At 33.0% G+C, this 21237-nt stretch overlaps 3 protein-coding genes across 6 annotated transcripts in view; 2 read left to right on the top strand and 1 right to left on the bottom strand.

Moving 5' to 3' along the window:
- Positions 1-5947, top strand: part of Bma-dig-1 (Uncharacterized protein) — a gene marked incomplete at both ends in the record, with an annotated part of 40681 nt that extends 34734 nt beyond the window's left edge. For both annotated transcript variants that reach the window (XM_043077166.1, XM_043077167.1), the window contains 14 exons: positions 192-302; positions 432-574; positions 984-1181; positions 1421-1723; positions 1906-2056; positions 2178-2353; positions 2511-2633; positions 2741-2863; positions 3156-3298; positions 3563-3660; positions 3916-4123; positions 4294-4530; positions 4939-5195; positions 5855-5947. In XM_043077166.1, the coding sequence (XP_042933100.1) occupies positions 192-302; positions 432-574; positions 984-1181; positions 1421-1723; positions 1906-2056; positions 2178-2353; positions 2511-2633; positions 2741-2863; positions 3156-3298; positions 3563-3660; positions 3916-4123; positions 4294-4530; positions 4939-5195; positions 5855-5947 (2364 nt within the window). The remainder of the gene's footprint in view (positions 1-191; positions 303-431; positions 575-983; positions 1182-1420; positions 1724-1905; positions 2057-2177; positions 2354-2510; positions 2634-2740; positions 2864-3155; positions 3299-3562; positions 3661-3915; positions 4124-4293; positions 4531-4938; positions 5196-5854) is intronic.
- A 1044-nt stretch (positions 5948-6991) lies between these two features.
- Bm725 (Uncharacterized protein) lies at positions 6992-7313 on the bottom strand (the record flags this gene model as incomplete). 2 transcript variants are annotated; one of them, XM_043077164.1, is made up of 2 exons in its annotated part: positions 6992-7153; positions 7290-7313. In XM_043077164.1, 2 exons carry the CDS (start codon positions 7311-7313, stop codon positions 6992-6994), a joined length of 186 nt encoding a protein of 61 aa, XP_042933098.1. The 2 variants fall into 2 exon arrangements, with proteins under 2 accessions (XP_042933098.1, XP_042933099.1); XM_043077165.1 differs by having other exon boundaries at positions 7085-7153.
- A 356-nt stretch (positions 7314-7669) lies between these two features.
- Positions 7670-19976, top strand: Bma-taf-1 (Uncharacterized protein; the record flags this gene model as incomplete). Of its 2 annotated transcripts, none has more annotated exons than XM_043077163.1 (42): positions 7670-7736; positions 8121-8249; positions 8557-8655; positions 8742-8838; positions 8942-9062; positions 9211-9288; positions 9389-9567; positions 9720-9807; positions 9876-10064; positions 10157-10256; positions 10415-10486; positions 10886-11005; positions 11183-11310; positions 11457-11620; positions 11810-12017; positions 12143-12316; positions 12597-12784; positions 13143-13304; positions 13505-13625; positions 13784-13894; positions 13997-14077; positions 14382-14531; positions 14627-14743; positions 14840-14924; positions 15032-15131; positions 15229-15338; positions 15493-15630; positions 15736-15854; positions 15962-16078; positions 16210-16317; positions 16488-16649; positions 16912-17045; positions 17133-17320; positions 17515-17627; positions 17817-17909; positions 18155-18331; positions 18422-18610; positions 18868-18981; positions 19080-19178; positions 19287-19470; positions 19588-19674; positions 19789-19976. In XM_043077163.1, 42 exons carry the CDS (start codon positions 7670-7672, stop codon positions 19974-19976), a joined length of 5448 nt encoding a protein of 1815 aa, XP_042933097.1. The 2 variants fall into 2 exon arrangements, with proteins under 2 accessions (XP_042933097.1, XP_042933096.1); XM_043077162.1 differs by having other exon boundaries at positions 19588-19686.
- Between the last annotated feature and the right edge of the window lie 1261 nt (positions 19977-21237).

Genomic DNA, 21237 nt, shown 5'->3' with positions numbered 1-21237 from the left:
CCACTTTTTAATAGCGATTTTGAAGCTCTTATTTTTTTATACTGTTGCATTCTCTCTATAATGTCTTACTATTTCTGATGATTGTTATGAGTAGTGAAATAATGTTCACTGCCATTTGTCAGATATTTTAAATAAGACTTTTCAAATTTTTGAGTACTCGGATGAATATTCAATGTCAACTATCCTTTCAGCTACTGCCACAAAAGCAAGATAAAGCAAGTAGAGATAGTACTTGGCCAACAAGACAAACTGAAATGCGAATTGCAACTCCTATACGTATTTGCAATCGGGTTGATTTTCAGGTAGAAATCTTTGCTTGGAAATGAAATATTTAAATTTTCGCATTCACTTACATTGTAGGAGAAGAGAACTATTGGTCATAGTCTATCCCTCGTTTGCATATTTCGTCTTCTTAAAAGTATCAGTTTAAGGCAGATATAATATTTGTCCTGGATTCCTCCGACAATGTTACATCAAAAGAATACGTTAACTTGAAAGAAGATATAAGTATGTTGATTGACGACATATTCGATTTATCACCAGATATTGTTCGCATTGGCTTCATCGAATATAGGTACTAGATTTATAATATAATTCAAAAAGAGAAATGCACAAACTGTTATTCTTTCCAAATAACGAATACTTTTTTTTGGGATCAGTAATGTAGGTTTTTTCAGTTTGAATAATTTTCCTATAGCAAGTGAACAAGAATTTCTGCATTTGAATGTACCAATTTTAATCCAAAATGATTTTAGAAATTAAATTATAATTTGCAACTGAATTTTTGCGTCAAATATTTACTTCTAATTTATCGACATCCAATGACCTGATTACATTTAATAATTACTTCTTTGCAATAGTCCAGGTATTTATCTTTGATTCAGGCATTAACTTGGAATTTGAGATTTGGTTCTGTGCAGTAAGACACTAATTAGATAAACACATTGATTTATTTTTTTTATTTATGGTTTCATTATTTTCAGTGATAAGGCGTCAGTTCCCGTACCACTTGGTTATTATGATAATAAAGTGCAACTTTTGGCAGATATATCAAATAGTGAACAGCTTGGTGGTACACCAGTCATTGTAAGAGGTCTTCACGCTGCTAAAGAACAGTTCAAGCGACATGGCCGGAATGGTGTTTCAAGAATTTTACTTTTGGTAACGAGTGGTGCTAATCGGTTCGTGTCTTTTAAAACCAATAACCTTTCACAAGAAAACATCAGATGAAAATAATTGATGTCTGTTGGCGCTTTTTTCATTCACATGACAATTTCGGCACTAATTGCAATAGCAATTTAAACAAACTATTATATTTATTGAGTAGCTTACATTCATATTTAACATGGTGTTTATAATCTATGAATCTCTGTTTTAAATTTTTTATGCAGATACTCTATTCAGTGGTCACACTTTTCAGTGGTAATGTAGCCACCGCAGCAGACGATCTTCGTAAGCGTCTGAAAGTTAGTGTCTTTGCGCTGGTCGTAAATACATCTCGGGGAGCCCAAATGATGCTGAATCGTTTGACGGGGGATGAACACACTCAACGACGAGTAATATCAATTTCTAGCGCAAGTAAATTACAAGAACGAGAGTTGCTACATATTGGACAAGTACTCTGCGGTGATAGTGATGTAATCCCTGCTACCATTTGGCCAGCGCAGGAGACTCCACATCGAACTACAAAACGTGATGTTTCTTACGGTGATTCAAAGCGCAAGTAAGTTTTGTAGTGCAATCGATTTTCTTAATCTTAATCTTCTTATTTTCAATCTCCAACACAGAACGATAACAAAAGACTTATTAAACTATAATACAGTTCCAACAGGCACCTACTTAAGGCTAAGTTTGATTCTGTCCACTTAATTTACTAAAATGATTTTTGAAAACTTTGTCGATTAGGAAAGATAAAATATCTCGTTCGTCACTGCTGTATTGGAAAACAACAACCGCAACCGAACATGTTGCTCCCAAACCACTTTGTAAGGATGGTTTGTTACGCCCATATCAAATTTCAATCGTGGTTGACAACACCGCCAGATCGCCTGAGAAAGTAATGCAATTCTGTTTTAGAATAATTCGATTTTATGATTTATAACTTACATTCGTCCTCTTTCTTTTTGCTTTTGTTTTTCATAGCATGTATACGTCTCACCATTATATACGTCTTTTAGGATTTCCGCCTAGTATTGAATCATATTGTTAGCTTTCTGAAAATGCGGTTTTCACCAGAAAGCAAACTTGTGCAATTAAATTTGGTAGGCGTTGGTAGTGATGGCACCAATTTAAAGGCAGCAGATTTTGGCGTTGATGTGGCGGATAAAATTTTCGCCAAACTGATACAAAAGAAGCGAGTTTTATTTGTAAAATCTTCGAATCCATATAAAAAGAAAAAAAGCTAAATTAAACTTCTATGGAATATGACATTTCAACTTTATTTATTGCTTGATATAAATTTCTGAGCAATTTTACAGCTTAATTAATCTAATCCATACAAAACATTGTAGAAGTGATGAAATTTCTCCCAAACTTGGTCGAGGTCTTGATGAAGCAATGTTGTTAGCCAAGGAGCACGCTGTGAAAGGAGTCATTCAGATAATTCTGATCATTAGTGCTGATGGGACAAGCAGGTATTGCAAGCTTTTCTTGCCTTATTCATGTAATAAATGAAACTATTCCTTCATCAAATGATATGAAGATATTGGTTGAGGATTTCTTTTTCTTCTCACCTTTCTAGTGATGACGCAATACAATCAGCACAAAATGCAAGAGAACAGTATGTAGATGGCATTGTTGCAATCTCGATAAGGGCTCCGTCTAGCGAACTCTTGAAGGAATTATCATTGGGAAGTTCTACCAAGTCTGTTTTACAATTCTGTCCTAGTTTATTCAACTTCTACATTTCTTTCATTATAATTGCTTACTTTTTATTTTAAAAAATTGTTGATCAGGCATAATGATCAGCAATTTTGATCCAATAACTTAAAACTTCAGAATATGAATTGGCGGTATTAAATCATATCAAAATCATATCAAAGTATAGACCATAAAGCTGTTGCGTACATTGCATTAAACAATTGAATGACATTTTTTTTTTTTTGAAAATGACTAAGAATGACATTTTTAAAAACAAAAACAACTGAATTTTGCAGAGTGATTCACTTCCCAGATTGGTCGATTGGAAATGAGTTATTCCAAAGCTGGATCTCTCATGCTTTTTGCAGTTATGTTTCTACATCAATAACAAGGAAGATTAAATTAACACGCATGACTCGACCACCAATTCGAAAGACATGTACTAATTAAAATTTAATATACCAATTAACTACTGTGATGATTAAATTACCAAAAAAAAGTTTATGATGATTGTAATTTTTCTGTTCTTTTGTACTCCACCGATATGGATAGCTTTTGCATGTTTTATGTAATTTTAGCAGAACTCCAAGTAAGCAGAAATTATGCTTACGCTTTGCCCATTTTATTTCCGAAAAATCCACGTATTTTAGCTTTTTTCCTTTCAGAGGGGTATGCAAATCGAATATTACAATTACTTTTTTAGCAAAAATATCAATGAATGATGCGACCAACGTTGAAGTAACACCTTTAAGTCCAAATTCTCTACTGGTCTCATGGACTTGTTGTACAAATAACAAAGCAGTCAGTTGTCATCACTAATATTTATTTTTTTAATAAAAGTCTATGTAAGTAATGTAGTGCCTCTCATTTTCTGCAGTACTATTTTCTATAGTTCTCTTACTGTGAAAGGAAAATTGAAAATTCCTATTGGTATTTTGAGGAAAACTTCTAATTTATCAAATAGTATAAAATTCAAATCCTTCTTAACTGATCTGAAATTTCCTACCAGAAACAGGTGGAGAGTTTGATGTCAGAAACTCGGATTATACTATTCAGGATTACATCATTTCGTATACTTCGGATTTATCATTGCCGAAAGAATATTGGCACAAATTGAATGCAACCTGTCGCGACAGCTTTGGAAGAAAAATTGATGGCTTACCATCCGGCACTTATTCTGTTTGTGTTGAGACATTACAGCGGTACATCAACAAATCTGTTCCTTTTAATACGGACGAATGTGAAACTATAAAAATCGACAGTGGTGAATTACTTTACTTTGAAATTGAATAACAATCGAACTATACACTCAGCTTTTATTAGAGTTGTTTCTACTTTATTAGAGAAGAAAAAAAAAAAAAAGAGAAAAGGTTCAAAAAAGTTCATATTCAGAGAAAAAGCTCATGTAGTTTAGTTTCAATTGATGAATTTGAGATACTACTGCGCCACCGGACCAAAAGTTACCGAATAGCCAGTCGACAGTACAGTGTCAATGTATTTGTGCAAATAATGGAAAAGCCTTTGTAAAACCGACATGTGGAACACTAATGGATCCGTTCCGTCCAGTGGCTACCCTTCCACCGGCTATAGATGGTGAATGTCACTGTAGTATACCCTCGAAAGGCGGACGATGTCCTAGTGGATACTTCTTTGATCGTGGGCAGTGCTATGGTTAGTTATTCGCTCTAGCAGACCATTCTTGACATAGGTTTTACATTTTTTATAGCAAACGGGGTTGAGATTTTTCTCTTTTAAATTAAAAATGCACAGTCGAATCTATACAGCATAAAAAATTGTTATGAAAATGTTGTGTAATGTTTTCATAAATTTCATAAAAGATGTTTCCATAAAAGATAAATTTTGAGTACTTTCTTGTCCTGATGTTTATATTAACTGAAATAGATCTATTTAGATTATATATTTTGTAAAATATACTCTTTATCAGATTAATACTGAAATTTAGGTTTTAGCACTTGCCGTTCTTCAGGGTTGTAGTAAACTCCGTTATGCTTATATTAACTGAAATTGCTTGCTGTAGCATGCGACATTAATAAAAGTGTAATATGAGTTAATTTTAAGACGTAGATGAATGTGAACAACAAAATGGCGGCTGTTCGCATGGCTGCGTGAACACTCCTGGGGACTTTTACTGTGCATGTCCACATGGCATGATGCGTGACCCAGCAGATCTAAAAATGTGTATCAGTGTTGCGAGTAGTTTCGACCGGATCGCAGCGTTGTTCGGTCAGTATCTTCACGCAAACCAATATAATGCAAATGCTACCAGTAATGAAAAAAGTGATGCACAAACTGATGGAAAAGTAGTGAGATATAAGGTTAGTGATTGCTTGCTTTTGAGTCTTACGAGAGTAACAAATCTATGTTTTAAAATCTTCAGATGTTTTTAAGGATTTATGAATCGGAGATCTCATTTGCGTCTTTCAGATTGAAAACATAAGTGGTGAAAAACACTCAATCCATGCATTCCTTTAATCAAAATTATGAGATAAGGCTATGTTTAATAGAAAGTTGAACAATTAGGATGCAAATTAAGAAAGGTTCTTAAAAAGTCAATCGTATGAAAAAAATAAGCAAGTTTCAAAGAAGTGAGGAATTATATGAACTGTACAAGCTGCTGAATTTTCAAGAAATGTAAAATGATCGGTGTCAATCTTTACCTTTCAGTACTTTAAAATTACTGAAAATGAGAATGAAAATTGTGATATTCTACTATCCAAAGGTTAATTTGCAACATATCAAAAGAAATGCGCACAGAATGATTACTTCTGATTAAAAAAATCAATATTTTTTTCTGATAAGGCTTTTTTATTTCTTATTTATTGTTCGTTGTTGCCTTTTCACATTAGCTCCTCTTCATTAAAAAATTTTTTTTTTCATTTATTTAATTTCATCTGTTTTTTATCCATTTACTACTATTTTGCTAATTTTTTCGACTTCTTTTGGACATCCAAAATTTCAATTCACACAATTTTAGGCAACAGTGAAATCAGAAGATGACAAAACGATCTCATTTGAATGGTCATTGATGCCAGCAGTTGTACGAAAGGCCTTCAAATGGCTATTTTGAAAATTTCCGAAAAAAAAGTTAAGCAGACTTCTGAATTTTCAAAAATCAAAATGAATTTTGTGTTTTTTGTTACTACCATTATCTTTACCATTCATTTATTATCAGAGTTGTATCACGTTTATCGATGTCATCGCTATTTTTATACATATTATCACTGTCCATCCAATGCATAGCCCTTCTTTCTTGCTATTTAAATTTCTTTTTACATATACCACATATTTCTTTAGTTTATTCTTAGTTTAAAAAACGTACTCTTAAATAATTTTGGGTTTATGGAGCATGGAAGATTTTTCTGAAGTCTTTCTTCGTAAATCTGAAAAATTTTTTGCGTTATAACGCATGGAAAGAAATTATTCAGCCGTAAGTCAGCTATACATTTGTGTATTATGCAGGTCACCTAAGTGTATATACACGCATGTGATGCTGTGAATTCGTAGTATGTTTATCATTAGATCTCGATGAATAGCATTTTAATCATCTTTTTCTACTAACCCAAAGTTATCTATTATCTTAGACATTTTCCGTACTTTTCATTATGCACTGTCATTTGTCTGACGTATGTCGCTGTATTTTCTTTCTGCCTTCTTATAACAGTTACATCAAAAAAGAAGCAAACAACCACATTCTTTGGTGTATTTATGCTATTACATTTTCACTAAATAATTAAGTAGAACTAAAATTACACTACCAATCATTATGGTCTGCTTATACCCTAAAATTATACCACTGATCATTCATAGGTACCTTAAGTCGAAATAAACCTTTAATTGGTCCATAATCGTTACTAATTATGAAACAATGTCGAAATTTTTGTCCTCTTTTTTAAGATCTTCCAGAAGCTCATTGCACTGCTTAGCATCTTTACTGCCAAAAACTATTGTGATTGTCTGTGAGATCGTTGTATATATTTTGCTTTTTTTAAAATTAGAGCCAATTGATGTCTGCTGGTAGACGAACTAGCAATAAAATATTCCTTTAAGCCAAGATGTTTTGCAAATGTTTTTGCTATGAGATAACGGCAAGGCATTACATTGTAGATGCGCATCATAAAATATATTTCCATATGAAATTCAGTAGCCTCGAGCGAACACTTGGATATTCCATTATTTCCACATCAGATATTTTATAATGACATAAGAGGTAAGCTTGATTCATGTTGTACATAAAAATAAGCAGTTCCGCTCCATTATGAGGTGATAATGTCATCTAAAAATGGATAGCATTTGAGCGACAGAACTGGTAGGCTTTGTTACAAATTTGAAATATGTAATTGGACATAGGAAGGGTCTGATTTCATTTGCCCTGATATATAATATATTTATACGAAAAAGTGATATCTTACATATTCTGAAGAATGCTGGATCATTAGAATACTAAGTCACCAAATCGCAACTGAATCTCAAGGTTTCCTTCCTACTTGAAGCAAAACTTCTTAGACGCACAGTTTTCATAACGGCGCTGTAATGACTCCAAAACGGTTTGTTGTGTTACCGTTTTTAATACTTCGTTACTTGTGATTTGTAGTTCAGGTGATTATTATTGCTGTTGGTTGATGGATGCTATTTCAAATTGTTGCAAAGAAGAGACATTTTAGATTAAATGATCAGCATGGCAGTGGTGTCTTTTTTTTCAGTGCTAATTTTTCATCAAGATACGTTGTATTTTTATTCTCGAGCATTTTTCGTTATATTTATTTTTATCTTCTCATAACCATAAAGAGCGATGGAGGATACTGACAGCGATTCGTCTCGGAGTTCTACGCAGGAGTTTGGTTCTTCACACTTTAACGGTATCATTTTTGTTTGATCTTCTTTGTCCTATTGTCCGATTCCAGGTTCTTAAAAAGATGAAAAAAAAAGATCATCCATCCATTTGCTTTGCTTTCATCAGCTGTTGGTCCAATTTCAAATAAGCTTGGTCCAATTTCAGCCTTTGGTCCAATTTCAAAATAAGCCCCGTAGTGTTGGCTTTCTCCTAAATGATCTGATAAAAGTAATGCCGCTTGAAAATATTCGTTTGATTACACAGGCTTAAAATATTCCTTGTTTTTTCTCTCTTAACTAAGTTTTCAGTAATATAAAGAAATAATAGCTATGCCAAGACTCATCACGCATTCTTCACTTTTTTGCACATTTAATTCACTAAACTAATGGCATCAGAAATAAAGTTATAGATCAGGAGAGTTTGAGAACAGCTGTAAGCGACGATGACTGTGAAGATGAGAATCGTAATATTAATTTCCATTCGTCCAATGCGAATATTGAAGAATTCTACCAAAATCATCCTTGTGCTATCAATGAACGTAAGTTTTGAATTCCAGTAACTTTTTTTCAAATTAAATTTTTCATTTGGTTTTGTTGATCTCAACAATTCATTTCTTTTTTGTTGCATTTGAGAAGTGGAGAATTAAAATTTTGTTGCATTTGAAAAGTGGAGAATTAAAATTTTGATGGGGGAGAATTAAATTCAGGAAGTCCGTTTCAATGAGTCAGATGAATTTTCTGTTGGTTTATTTTCTTCAAACTTGATCAAACTTCGAAATGTTAAATATCCTTAGGATCATATGTTACTTTCTGTTGCATAGCAATATAAAGCAGCACATTTTGCAGCATGGTACATTCGTCATTCGAATTTGGTGGATCAGACAACTGATGCAGATGATGAATATGATGATTTTTCAGATGATGATTATAATTCGATTGCTGCTGGTATGTAGAGTCAGGCTGTGGACTTACTTTTGGTTGCTTTTCTATATAGGAGATTGGCATACTGACATTACGTTTCATTAATTTAGATCGCAATGATGAGCCGTTTGTACCCCCATCAGAACGTGCTGATGCACCATTGTCAGGAATTTTACAAAATCCTGAGCTTGATAAACTCGATCCAAAGTAATATTTTATAAATTCTATTGTAACACTGATTTTAAGGAATGTTTCGTTTTTTTCATTCTGTGGAATCACTTATTTCTAGTAATCATCGTTTTACCTTTAGGCAATTTTTCCCAGATTACTCACGCAACAAAATCTTGCGATTCTCTCGTCTTTTCGGGACTAACATCAAGTCTTCATCTAAAACAAGAATTTGGTGGCCATCAAAGACATTCCGACCAGACGTTATTTTTCGATACATTTTTTTGCCGCTGTTGTCTGTTTGACTGTTTTATTCTATTTCTTACTTATGTATAAATAATATTTATAAAATCCATCTTGCCTAAAAAGCCAAACAAATTTTTGACCTCAATAAAAGTGGCACTTTTATAGAGTCCTAGACAAGAGGAAAATGAAACAGTAGGAGCAGTAAGCGTGGAAGGGTCACAAGTGTTCAGAAAATCTACAGAAGTGAGTTCGTTTCTTATTATAAAAGTGTGTCCTAATAGCAGCGTAATTAGTACCGTAATGATGTCAGATTTTTTGGTTTTTTCTATTCCACTGATTTGAGCTCGCGGAAACATCGCAATCGACTGAAACTTATGGCACGAAGTTAATATTCGGGGATCCTCCAGCCCCGGAAGACTGTCTTATGGATGATGAAATTCTTTTAATGAAACCTTCATCTTCAACTGTATCGGCTAAAAATGGTGATGGCGATGAAGATGTGGATGATATATCACCGTGGAGGTTTTTTTTTAGAAAATCAATCAAATTGGCTTTATTTGCTATGCATACATCAGTTAAAAAGAAACGAATCTGATTTGATGAAATTTCAAGAGTTTTTCTGACTTGATAAGTTTCCAGCAATAGTTGCTGATTTTAATATATGCAGGTTTTAGATTCGGTCCTGCTCGTATTTGGTATGACTCAATGAATGTTTTGTCTAATCCATCTCATTTCGATTATGGGTTCAAATTGAAGCGTGAAGTTTGTGTTTTCAACACTTTTCGTATTGATTATTTCAACTTTTAGTTGTATAAATCATATTTTTACAGCAGTTGTTGCAAAAAAAGAGTCCCATGAAAGACGGGAAAGATGATAAAAGTGAAAATGAAGTGATCGAGGAAGAAATTGGTCCTGGGTTGGCAGCGACTGAACCATTTCCTCCGGAAACATTCCTTCCTGTAAATTTAATTCGGTGGGAAGATGACATAATGCTCAATGAAGAACAGGCTCGGCGACAGGTTTTCTTCCATTTTTAAATTCGTTCAAGTGCTTTTCGTGAAATTGTGCACTAACGAAATCAGTTTCTTCTTTTTTGAAAAAATCATTTCAGATTTTGAAAGGTTTGGCTTCTCAGTCATCTGATAAACTCCCTGAATGTGGTTGGATACCTACTCAGCAAACGAGAAATTACGAGTCTTTTATGATAGCTTGTAAAATTTATCCCTTTTCTTTTATTTTCCATGTTATTATAAGTGTTTCTTGAGCACAATGATCACTGTTTTTTTAATTCTTGAACTTGCTATAAATTTTGAGCATAAACATATTCAGCTAATTATTTAAGCTTTTTCTGCAATTCCTCTTTTTTCAGTTAAAACCCGTGCATTTGAACAGATGTTTTCGAAATCTGGCACATTTTCTTCATTGAACAACGCAAATTTGAGTTAGTAATATGTGACTGATTTTTTTTTTTCGGGAGTGTAACTGATATAAACTGATTCTCGCGAATTTCAATCTATTATGTTCTTTTGAAATCCTCTCATGGTGAGCAATGAAATTCTAAAGCATCATTTGTTGAAATTCGAATAACACAAAAAATCCTGAGAGTTCTTCAAAAAAATGGTTGGGATTGTTAAATAGAAAAACGAGCATACTTTTCTTTTATATAAAAGGCTTGTTTCAAATTAGTGTTTCGTACTTTATGAGCTAATCAATTTTTTTTTGCAATTTTAGCGGCCTGTGTTAAATTAAGAGTTTATCTCATTCACCTTCAATAATATAATGTATGATCCTCAATCTTTAAAGATATGTATTATTAATGTGTCAAATTTCAATTCTTTAGACTTTCTAAAAGAACCAACTCCATCTCATTCTCTTTTTCCTATGGAAAACTATGACTTACTTTATACGAAATGGGAAGATGACATTATATGGGATTCAGAAAATATGGATCATATACCAGGTATGGTCCGTAAATATATAGAAATTAGAATAAGCAAAATCAATAAATAACTCAAAAAATTGTTAAAGTTCAAGCAAGTAACGTGTTACTTGAAATGTACAATTAAAACAGCTGACACTCTTTTGTTCAAGATGGAGTTGCATGAAATAATAAGTTGATAATGACAATTCTCTTTAGAGCCGAAACTCCTTACCCTTGATTACTCAGACGATCCTAAATTATTTGGTATGCCAGAAGACAAAGCGACTGAGGATAAGGTTCAGGATGGTGAATTGCCCAATCCACCAAAACCGTTCGATCGAAAGGTTTCTGTTTCATTATTATAAAAGTTTTCGGATCATCATGCAAGCACATAGTTATCTTTTAAATTATTAAGAAAGTTCTGAAGCAGATATATTAGCAAAAAAAAAATTGCTGTTTATAATTTTTAAAGAAGTTATACGTTATACAGGAGCATCAGTTTACAAAAAAATCCAAAATGATTCTTGGCCAAGTACAACAGCGACAGAAACAAGAAGAAGATGAACAGATGGAGAGTTCTATTGCTCAGCTGACCGACAAAGATCCATTTAACCTTAGTAACGATGATTATTACAGACCTAAAAATGTTGAAAGGTAAGGTTGATTGTATCCAATTCTTGAGCTGATTTTTATGTTTTATTTATTTATATTTGTAGCAGCATCACATATGATTCCTTGCCGTTTTGGAAACGCAATCGTTTTTTTTTTTTTTTTCTTAATCATTTGAACTTTAATTTTTTCTGACTATTTTTTTTAAAACTATTTTGTATCTTTTTTTTATAGAACAGTCAGTTCCGTTTCCGGTAATTCACTTATTCAACACTCACTACCTGCGCAGAATATCCATCGGACGTTTTTCCCGACACATTTAAATCCATTTAAATTGCGGCACTATCATCGTTTACCATTGTCTAAAAGAATCTTACGGACAACAGGCACTCGCCTCGTGTTCGTTAAAACACTAACCAAACTGATCAAAGAAAAAGAAGAAGTAAATAGAGATTATTTCATTTCTTGATTTAAAGGCATGCGGAAAACAAACGAAACTTTAGAACAACCCATATTTTTCATAGATATTTTTAAGTATTACTCCTGATATTTAACTGTATTTTTAAGTTTCGTGAAAAACAGAAGGCAGCAGAAGGAGGAGGTGAGATTTTTTTCATGCGTGAAGTGCAAGATCTGTCGGGCAAAGATGGTACTCTTTTACTGATGGAATATTCTGAAGAACATCCACCACTTCTAAATCAGCCCGGAATGGCCAGTAAAATCAGAAATTATTACAAAAGAGTAAGTTTAAATTTCTACTCAATTTTGCTATACCTGTTTGATTCCTACTGAGTTTTACTGAGCATGCTTAATGAGATATATGAAAAGTTTCCGCTTCATTTTTCGTCTTTTTTCGGCTAATTTTATACTGAGTTTCAATCTGCTATGCTGAACTTGTTATTTCAATCTATCCATTGTTAAAATTATTTGTGGAAGAGTTCACTGTGGAATCGACTTATTGTGAACTCTGCTCTTCTTGCTATTAAATTTTATTTTCAACATATAGTTGATATCTTTGCAGAAAGTTGGAAAAGAGACAGATCCAGAATATGAATTTGGTGAAACTGCTTTTACACATACATCACCATTCCTGGGTTCTCTTGCACCAGGTCAAGGTTTGCAGTCATTGGAGAACAATTTGTATCGCGCTCCCATTTACAAACATTCTTCGAATTCAAATGACTTTCTCCTTATTCGTACAAAGCAAGGGTAAGTTATTTTTTGTTGATGTTTGAGTTTATTACCATTAGTTTTCATTTGATGGAATCAATTAATGGGTGTTGTGTATTGCTTTATACTGAATTTTTGTTGAAGTGTGGGAGATTTTAATGAGTGATCTATAAACAAGTTATTTACCAAACAATGACTGATTGTTAAGCAATACGACACACTGATTAGCATCATAAACTTCCAATCAAACAATTCGCTAATCTCAAGGATTATTCGGTCTTCTATCTCAATATCTTCTGGTATTGCTATAATCTGATAGAAATAAAACCGTTCTATTTGACATATTACGAGTGGGAACTATTTGTTTTCAACGGTGTTGAGGAGTCAGAAGTTGCAGATACTTTATCCGTCATTGTCCGAACTTATTTCTTGTTGGTCAAGAATGTCCGCTATACGAAGTACCAAGTCCGAATTCGAAGCGAGCAACAGTTTTTGTTCGAGATTTTTTGTTGGCGTATATTTATCGACTTTTCTGGGCTAGCGATCAGAATCCTAGGAGGTCAACATTTTCATCAATTTAACCCACGATTTTGAGTTTTTATTTTTTATTAAGAGGGTAGAGCTTTCCTTTCATGTCTAATAAACAATATATTGCTGTTCTGTAGTAGGCTTTTTGTTTATTAGGCATAAAATGAAAGCTCATCAATTCACCAACAGTGAGCGAAATTTTTGTTGCTAAGAATTTTCATTTTAATTCAGGTTAAAAATGGAGGACATCAAGGAAGCATTCCCTCATTATGCTGAAAGTTCAGTGCGCAAGCGATTAAAACAGTGTTCAGATTTTAGACGATTGGGGCAAGGTCCTGATCAAAACTATTGGGTTAGTTGTCATTGAACTCGGAGAGCTATAATAGAATTTTTATAACTTAAAATTATTTTTGCAGTTCTTGGGAAACATTATTTTATTATATTTTGATATTTTAACAGTGTCCTTTAATTTCATGCTTTCACGAATGGGAACTATTTGATAGATTTTAGGTTTTACGGAGTGATTTTCGATTACCAAGTAAAGAAGAGGTACTTGCAATGGTAACGCCAGAAATGTGTTGTGCACAGTATAGTATGCTAGCAGCTGAGCAGCGCTTAAAGGTAATTGGATGTTAGGGTTCTTTGCGTATTTAAATGGTAGTTAAGTTTCCCAGCAAAATCAGGAATACGAAGAACTCCCAATCTGTAAATAAAATTTTTTAGGACGCTGGTTATGGCGAGAAATATTTCTTCACTCCAGAAAATGAGGATGATTCGGATGATCAGGTTACCATCGAGGATGAGGTCGGTTAAATTGTCTGCTGGCTTATTTAATGTCTTTGAGAAATATATATTTCCGAATAACGTTTGCTCGACACAAGCGATGTACAGGCGATGTACAGTATTATATATGTTGATGTTGCTTGCAGTGTTAAACGAAAGAGTTTTTATAATACTAAACAGATCTTCGGTTTAATATTAATTGATAAATCTCCGCAACTCGCAAATACTAAATGATATTTAGATTCTGCAATGTATGTTACTTTGTCTTTTATTTATTTATTTTATTTTTTTTTTTTTTTTAATTTCATTCTATCATATTTTAAAGATAAAATGCGCTCCATGGAATACGACACGAGCTTACATATCATCAATGAAAGGCAAATGTTTGTTGGATCAAACAGGTATAGCTGATCCAACCGGATGTGGTGAAGCTTTTTCATATGTTCGTGTCAGCGCCAAACCACAAAAAGCGAAAGTTAGTGTTTCTTTTTCTGCCTCTAGTGTTTGTTTTACTTTTTTTTTTTTTTTCATTTTTTTTATATGTTCATTTATATTCAGATTTTTTTGCAGGAAGAAGTGACAAATGTTCCGAAACGATTGGTAACTGGAACAAATGCCGATCTTAGAAAGCTACCATTGAAGGAAGCGAAAGAAATATGTCGAGATTATGGTGTTAGGGAAGAAGAGGTGCTTTATCAAATACCTAAAAGTTTGAATTGGATGTGATTAAGTTGAAAAAATGAAATCCATGTGCAGCATGGAAATTCTCATTTCATTTTTTAGATTAATTCGTTGAGTCGGTGGGAAATAATTGACGTCATCCGGACACTGTCCACACAAGCTGCTAAAGCGAGATCAGATTTCTCCGGTAAAATGTATCCTTTTTTTTCTAGCGTAACAAACATAATTCATTTTGGTACAATTCTTCACGTTTTTGCTCTCTTTATAGTAGTTGTAATGAGAAGGGAATTGTAGGTATGGCTCGGTTTGCTCGTGGAAATATCAGGTTCAACTTTGCAGACATGCAAGAAAAATACAAAAAATTCTGTCAGCGAACATTTGATTTGCAAAATCAGTACGTTATTGATGTCCCTAATATTTTATATTGTTAATATTTCCAAACATATAGTTTTCTAGGTGTTTACTTTGATCAAAAGACAAATTTATTGCAGGACATTGTCAAATACAGATCTTTTGAGTACGGATGAAGGAAGTAGTGGAGAGGACTCAGACAACGAAGAACTTGCAACAAAGCTTGAGAGCATGCTGGATGTTAATAAAGGTTCTTTAAATGTGGAGATTCAAAATATTAGCAATTATTAAAAGTTTTTTTTTACTAGTTTATTCAATAGAAAAAAAAAATTATAATAGTATTATAAAAGCATGCTAGAAGTTGATCACCACTTGACTCACCCTACTACTTGTCACTTATTAAGGCAAATCATTCACATTTGATAAGAAAAAATTGGAGTTTGAACAAGAGGAAAAAGAACGAAAAGCGCTGCAAAAAATGCTTTGTGATGAACCTGCAGGGTTGTCTACAGCTAAACATAAAAAGGAAAATGATGTGAAAGGTTTATATTTCATTTAAAAAATCTGCATTTTCCCTCCACTTTTTATTTTTGTTTTTTATTTTTGTGATAATGGCCTATTAATGGGAGCAGCTCTTTGATTTACAGACAAAGGATTGGCAACAGCAGTGCTTAACGAAATGCCAAATTCTCAGACTCCAGCACTCTCTGTAACAAAGAAACTTAAAATATATCGTACCTATAGAGCTGAAGACGGCACAGAAACAGTATATTTTAATGATTTATTGATAATGGATGAAATGAAAGTGCGGTGGTTAATGTGCAATATAACTTTTTCAAGAATTTATGTTTATCCTTTAATTTCTTCCTACAGACTCGAGTTGAAGTAATTACACGCCAACAGCTAATCGATGCGTACGTTCGTATACGCACGAGATGTGATGAAACGTTTATTCGAGTATATGCGCAGATGGATGAGCAGTTTAAGGAAGTAAGTTGCTTGCATCAAATTTGATGTCTAGTTTGAAGTCTTTGGGTTGTCTGTTTTCTTATTTCGTCAGATTTTTTTTATAAATTTTAATAGATCTTTTCTTCATTTACTCTGTTTATAAGTTTATATAGGAAAGAAGAAAAGAGAAACGACGATTACAAGATCAGTTACGTCGAATTAGGCGTAACGAGCTCAAAGCCAAGCTTCATGGTGTACCCATTGGACAGCCTATTACTAAGGTTGGCTCAATTTTTTAACTGTAAGACGACCATGTATATTTAATTTGGATAATAATGAGCCGAAAATATTTAAATCTTCTTTTTTATGCAATAAAAATTGTCCTTTTTACTAGAGACATCTCTATGCTGGAAGTAATAAAAGAAAAGATAATCCATTAATAATTTTTGAGGCCAAAGTAGCGGAAAAGAAGCCGCCAGTTATAAAACCAAATTTGTTAAAAATGAGATGCAGTGCTTGTCATGGTACGGGGCACATGAAAACTAATAAAAATTGTCCATTGTATGGTAAGGATCCGACGAAGACTATCAAAACCGTTGGCGACATTCATCCGGTATTTTTGAGTACCAAATATGATCAAGATTTTTGTTTTGACTGAATTGCTTTTTACGCTATATACTTTCATCAGTACTCATTACTAGTCTTTAATGATGAGTAATATGTTTGAAGTTCCATTTGGCTTTTCACTTGTCATTATTTTGCACTCTTAATTTCTGTAGAGTGTAAGAATTTTTGAAGTTTATTAGCAAGTTATAAACTTTAGTGCAATGCATAACCTTCTAAAAATTAAAATTCATGTTAGTTTGACTATTTAGGTTGCTCTAACCGATGAACAACTTGAGAAAATGGCCGTTCCATCAGGAGAACTGATTGCAGTTGAAGGCACAAAATTGAAAATATCAAGAAAATTGTACAGTCATGCAGAAATGATCAAAAAAAATGCGCTTAGGCAAATTCTTTTTCATTTGATTACTATGGTAGTGCACAACTTGATTCTGCAAAGAGAAATCTTACTTTTTGTATATTAAGCTTTTAGGCTTCATATACCTCGTGAACTGATAGAAGGTGATAAAAAACTGGTGGCAGAAGGAGACAAGCGATCACCACTTATTCCAGCTGAACAGGAAGAAAATATAAGTATTGTGCACGAAAACGACGATCAGGACGATGTTGATCCCGACAACAATGTACAAATTTCAGAAACTTCTGAACTACCTAAAGCAAGTGAGGATATATGTTCAAAAATTCATTTATGTATTTTTCTAAATGTTGTTGATATGCAGCTCTGAACTAAAAAGTCAGATATCTAAGTAAAAAAAACGTTGATTTTTTGTAGAATTTTTAATGGCAGATTAGTAGATCTACTTTTCGTCTTCCAATTAATGGAGGATATAGGCAGATATTATTCATAGTTTTAGGCAAAGTTCGAATAACTACCATTGGCTCAAATAAGCGCCGTCATACTGCTGAAATGGAAGATTACTTGTGCGGCCCACAAAAAACTGTCAAGCGGATAAGAGCTGATCCAAAAGTTAGTTTATTTATTAACTCAAACCCTAATGACGAAATGTTTTCATGAATTATGATGCAGCGAAAATTCAAAATGTGATTGATATGAGCTGTAATTGTTTCCAAAAAGCCATACAAAAAGTGCTAATCTTTACTGATTTTTATTGATTTTATTGATCTAGCAATAAAAAATATACATAATGAATTGTAGGTATCGATGTCGATTGTTTTGAGTGAAATATTTAACGATGTTCGCAGTATCTCCGGTTGTGAAGAAATTATGTTTCCAGTTAATCCAAAAAAAGTAACTTTTTTGGACTGCTATGTAATAAGCACTATTTTAATTGAAGTCATGCGACTATTTAAAATGGTTAAAATCTCTCCGATGATTTAAAATGATACAGGATGCTACATAATGTGCAGGTATACAAAAAGTATAAAGGTTATTTAGAAAGAGTAGAATAAAGAGGTAAGTGAGTGACTTTTAAAAAATCAAAGATTCTGCGAAGAGTGGAATTTATACTTTTATAATATTACGTTTTTATTTAGGTCCCAGATTACTACAACATTATAAAAGAACCGATGGATCTGCAGCAAATCAAAACAAAAATTTCTGAGAATAAATACGAACTGAGACGGCAGTTCTTGTATGATATCAAGCTGATAATGGATAATTCAATACTTTATAATGGTGGTGGCCATTCTATTACAATTACTGCCAAAAATGTTAGTTTTCTATAGTTGAGGAATAAAAATGTTGTTTCTCAATTCCTCTTTTCAAATATTAAATATTTGATGAGGAAATCCTAATCTTAGGTATTTGAAATGGCATCGAGATATGTTGCTGAACGTGAACAGAAGTTGATTGCCTTGGAGAAAGCAATTAACCCCTTGCTCGATGATAATGACATTATTGGTTTTTCGTTCATACTGAACGAAATTGTACAGGAATGTAAAAATATACCTAAAAGCGTTGCGTTCCACTTTAAAGTTGATCCAAAGAAGGTCAGTTTCATATTTTTCGTTATTACTGGACTTTGGAACCATTTCAACTATATTTTTACTAGACTGTTGATGGAAGTGATTTACAGATGCGTATATTATATTTTTTAAAAGTGGAATGATACTTTTTTTGTAATCGTTGTTTTTTCATTATGCTTTTTTATTGCTATTACAAATGACTGGCAGAATTTACTAGAATGATTTACCAAAATGATTAAATTTTTTTTAAATTAAAATGATTAAATAATTGTATTTTTTAGTTGCCTCAATATTATGAGAAAATACATAAGCCAATGGATTTGGGTACCATGCAACAAAATATTAAGGAGCATCGGTACACTACTGTCGAAGCATTTCGAAATGATATTAAACAGGTTTCAGTTTACTTTTTTCTTACTGATCAGCAAATGGCAATCATTTTTGCAAATTTTTTACAAAAACATAGAACGAATTTCTGTACGAGTCTTTACAGATCAGAATGAACAGTGAGCTGTATAATGGACCGCCGGAGACATCACAATACACCTCTAAAGCTGTTGAAATATGTACATTAGCCGAGAAGATGCTTGAGGTGTATTTTCTTGTTATCATTCCATTTTCCAGATTTTTTTAAAATAAACTGTCACTAACAGATCTGTGCTACATCAAATCATTTTTTCTTACAACCATCAAGTTGCAGGAACGAAAGGAACAATTAGCAGAACTGGAGATGAATATACAGTCAACATTAAATGAACATGTAGATCTCGAATCAAATGCTGCTAGTACTATATGTGCTGAAGAAGTGGAGGAACCATCTCCAGGCTCAAAACCTGATGGATCGGAATCAAGAATGAGTGAAAATATAGTCAAAATGGAACCAGGTTCATGTTTAATCAAAGACGTGTTTAGATGTTTTATCATGTGCTTGGTGACTGATAATGGAAGCAAATTTTGTTTCATTTCCTATTTTTTAAAGGTAATTTTTATGCGTTATTTAGATGATGAAGAAGCGACAAAAATGGGTAATCTACAGGATGATCTTGCTTTGAGTGGTGATGATATAGATGATGATGACCAGGATTTAGGTATGCCCAGAGGTTAATATTTGTTTCGTTTAGAGTTTAAAATTTTTTCTTCGTATTGACTAATTGTATGAGATAAGTTTGTCTAAAAATTTTTAGTTCAAATTTTATTTTTAGGAAGCAGTTGTAATGCATCAGACGAAGTAAATAACCACTACGATGCGGAGATTGATTTGTTACAATCTCGAATGCATAGTTCTGGTCAGTTGAATGCAGATCTGGCATTGAGTGACAGCGATGAGGATGATGATGAACAGTTCATAGAGGCAAAAAGACCAAAACTGGAAGATCTTACTACGCTCTAATTACTTAAGGATATTTTTAAGAACCAGGGAAAATACTTTTGTCCTCTTTTCCAAAATAAGTGTGCATTTAATTTGTACATAATACCATTACTTTTTGTTTTTTATAAATCGACTAACCTTGTCAATATAAAATTAATCAGATATAATTACAATTATGCTCTCACAGGGTGAAATAAGCTCTTTATTGGCCACTATGTAAGCCAGCAAATTACTCATAGCATATGTGCACAGTGCTTAGATTTATTACATCTACTGTTTTTAAAGTTGGTGTTCCAAAAATTTTTTCGGTTTTGGATGATTAATTGTGATGCATGTTATATATGACATTGTAGGCCCATGGTTTCACTAACTTTTGAATTTTAAGTTAGTTTTTTTACGGAAAACTCTGTCGAAATAACTGGCTAGATCTACTGAACGTCGCGTTAAAATTCATGCTGAAGATACAAAAGAGATAAACTAATACCTTTGGTTCAAATTGAAGGTTTGTCAAGCATTAACCGTTGTGATGTTAGCATGTGAGGAGGCACCACTCCCTAAAATTTTTTTTTCTTTTCTTTCCTTTTTTTGAATTCATATCTTAAAAATGCTTACGATATTGATTTTATTAGTTGTTATGATCCCGTGAATATGTATTAACGGGTTTTGATTTTACTTGGTGCTACTGTTCACTTTTTTTTTAACAAAAAAGATTACTTTGATTACGATGTACATGGTTATGCTGTCTTACTGTCTTGTTCATATTTGGTTTGAGTGGTAATTTTATTCCTAACTTTATGCAAAAGAGTTTCTCAGTAGAAGTCTTCAGCATCTCATGACTCAGACAACATTATATCTCCCTTGTTCTTAGTTTGGATCTTTGATCAAAGTTGCAAAAGATTCCGAGGTTCTGCATAAATTATGTCACAAACTAGTTTTAAAGTATTCTGTATTGTGTCTTCCATGGTTATAGTAACAGTTGAGGCGATATTCTTTATAAAAATTCGTAAGGTTTCTATAAGTAGATAGAGGGAGAAGTTTTTTGAAGTGGTTAACTTTTTTTTGTCCCATAAATTCATATCATTTTCACGACGAATTGATAGGGGCATTGTCTCCACTTGTCCATGGTGAAATAGATTCGCTTTTCCATGCGTGTAAAGGTTTGACTACAATTGATTTACTGCTGCTTATAGTTTCTGGTTCCAGGAACCCTCAATTCTTCCTTATGCATTCATTGTATGTAATATTTTCCATCCCTGGTTTGTTGTTCATGTACAACCACTTT

Source organism: Brugia malayi, assembly GCF_000002995.4.
Source record: "Brugia malayi strain FR3 genome assembly, contig: Bm_v4_Chr1_scaffold_001, whole genome shotgun sequence".
Lineage (NCBI taxonomy): Eukaryota > Metazoa > Nematoda > Chromadorea > Rhabditida > Onchocercidae > Brugia > Brugia malayi.
This window is presented reverse-complemented; position numbering and strand designations above follow the sequence as displayed.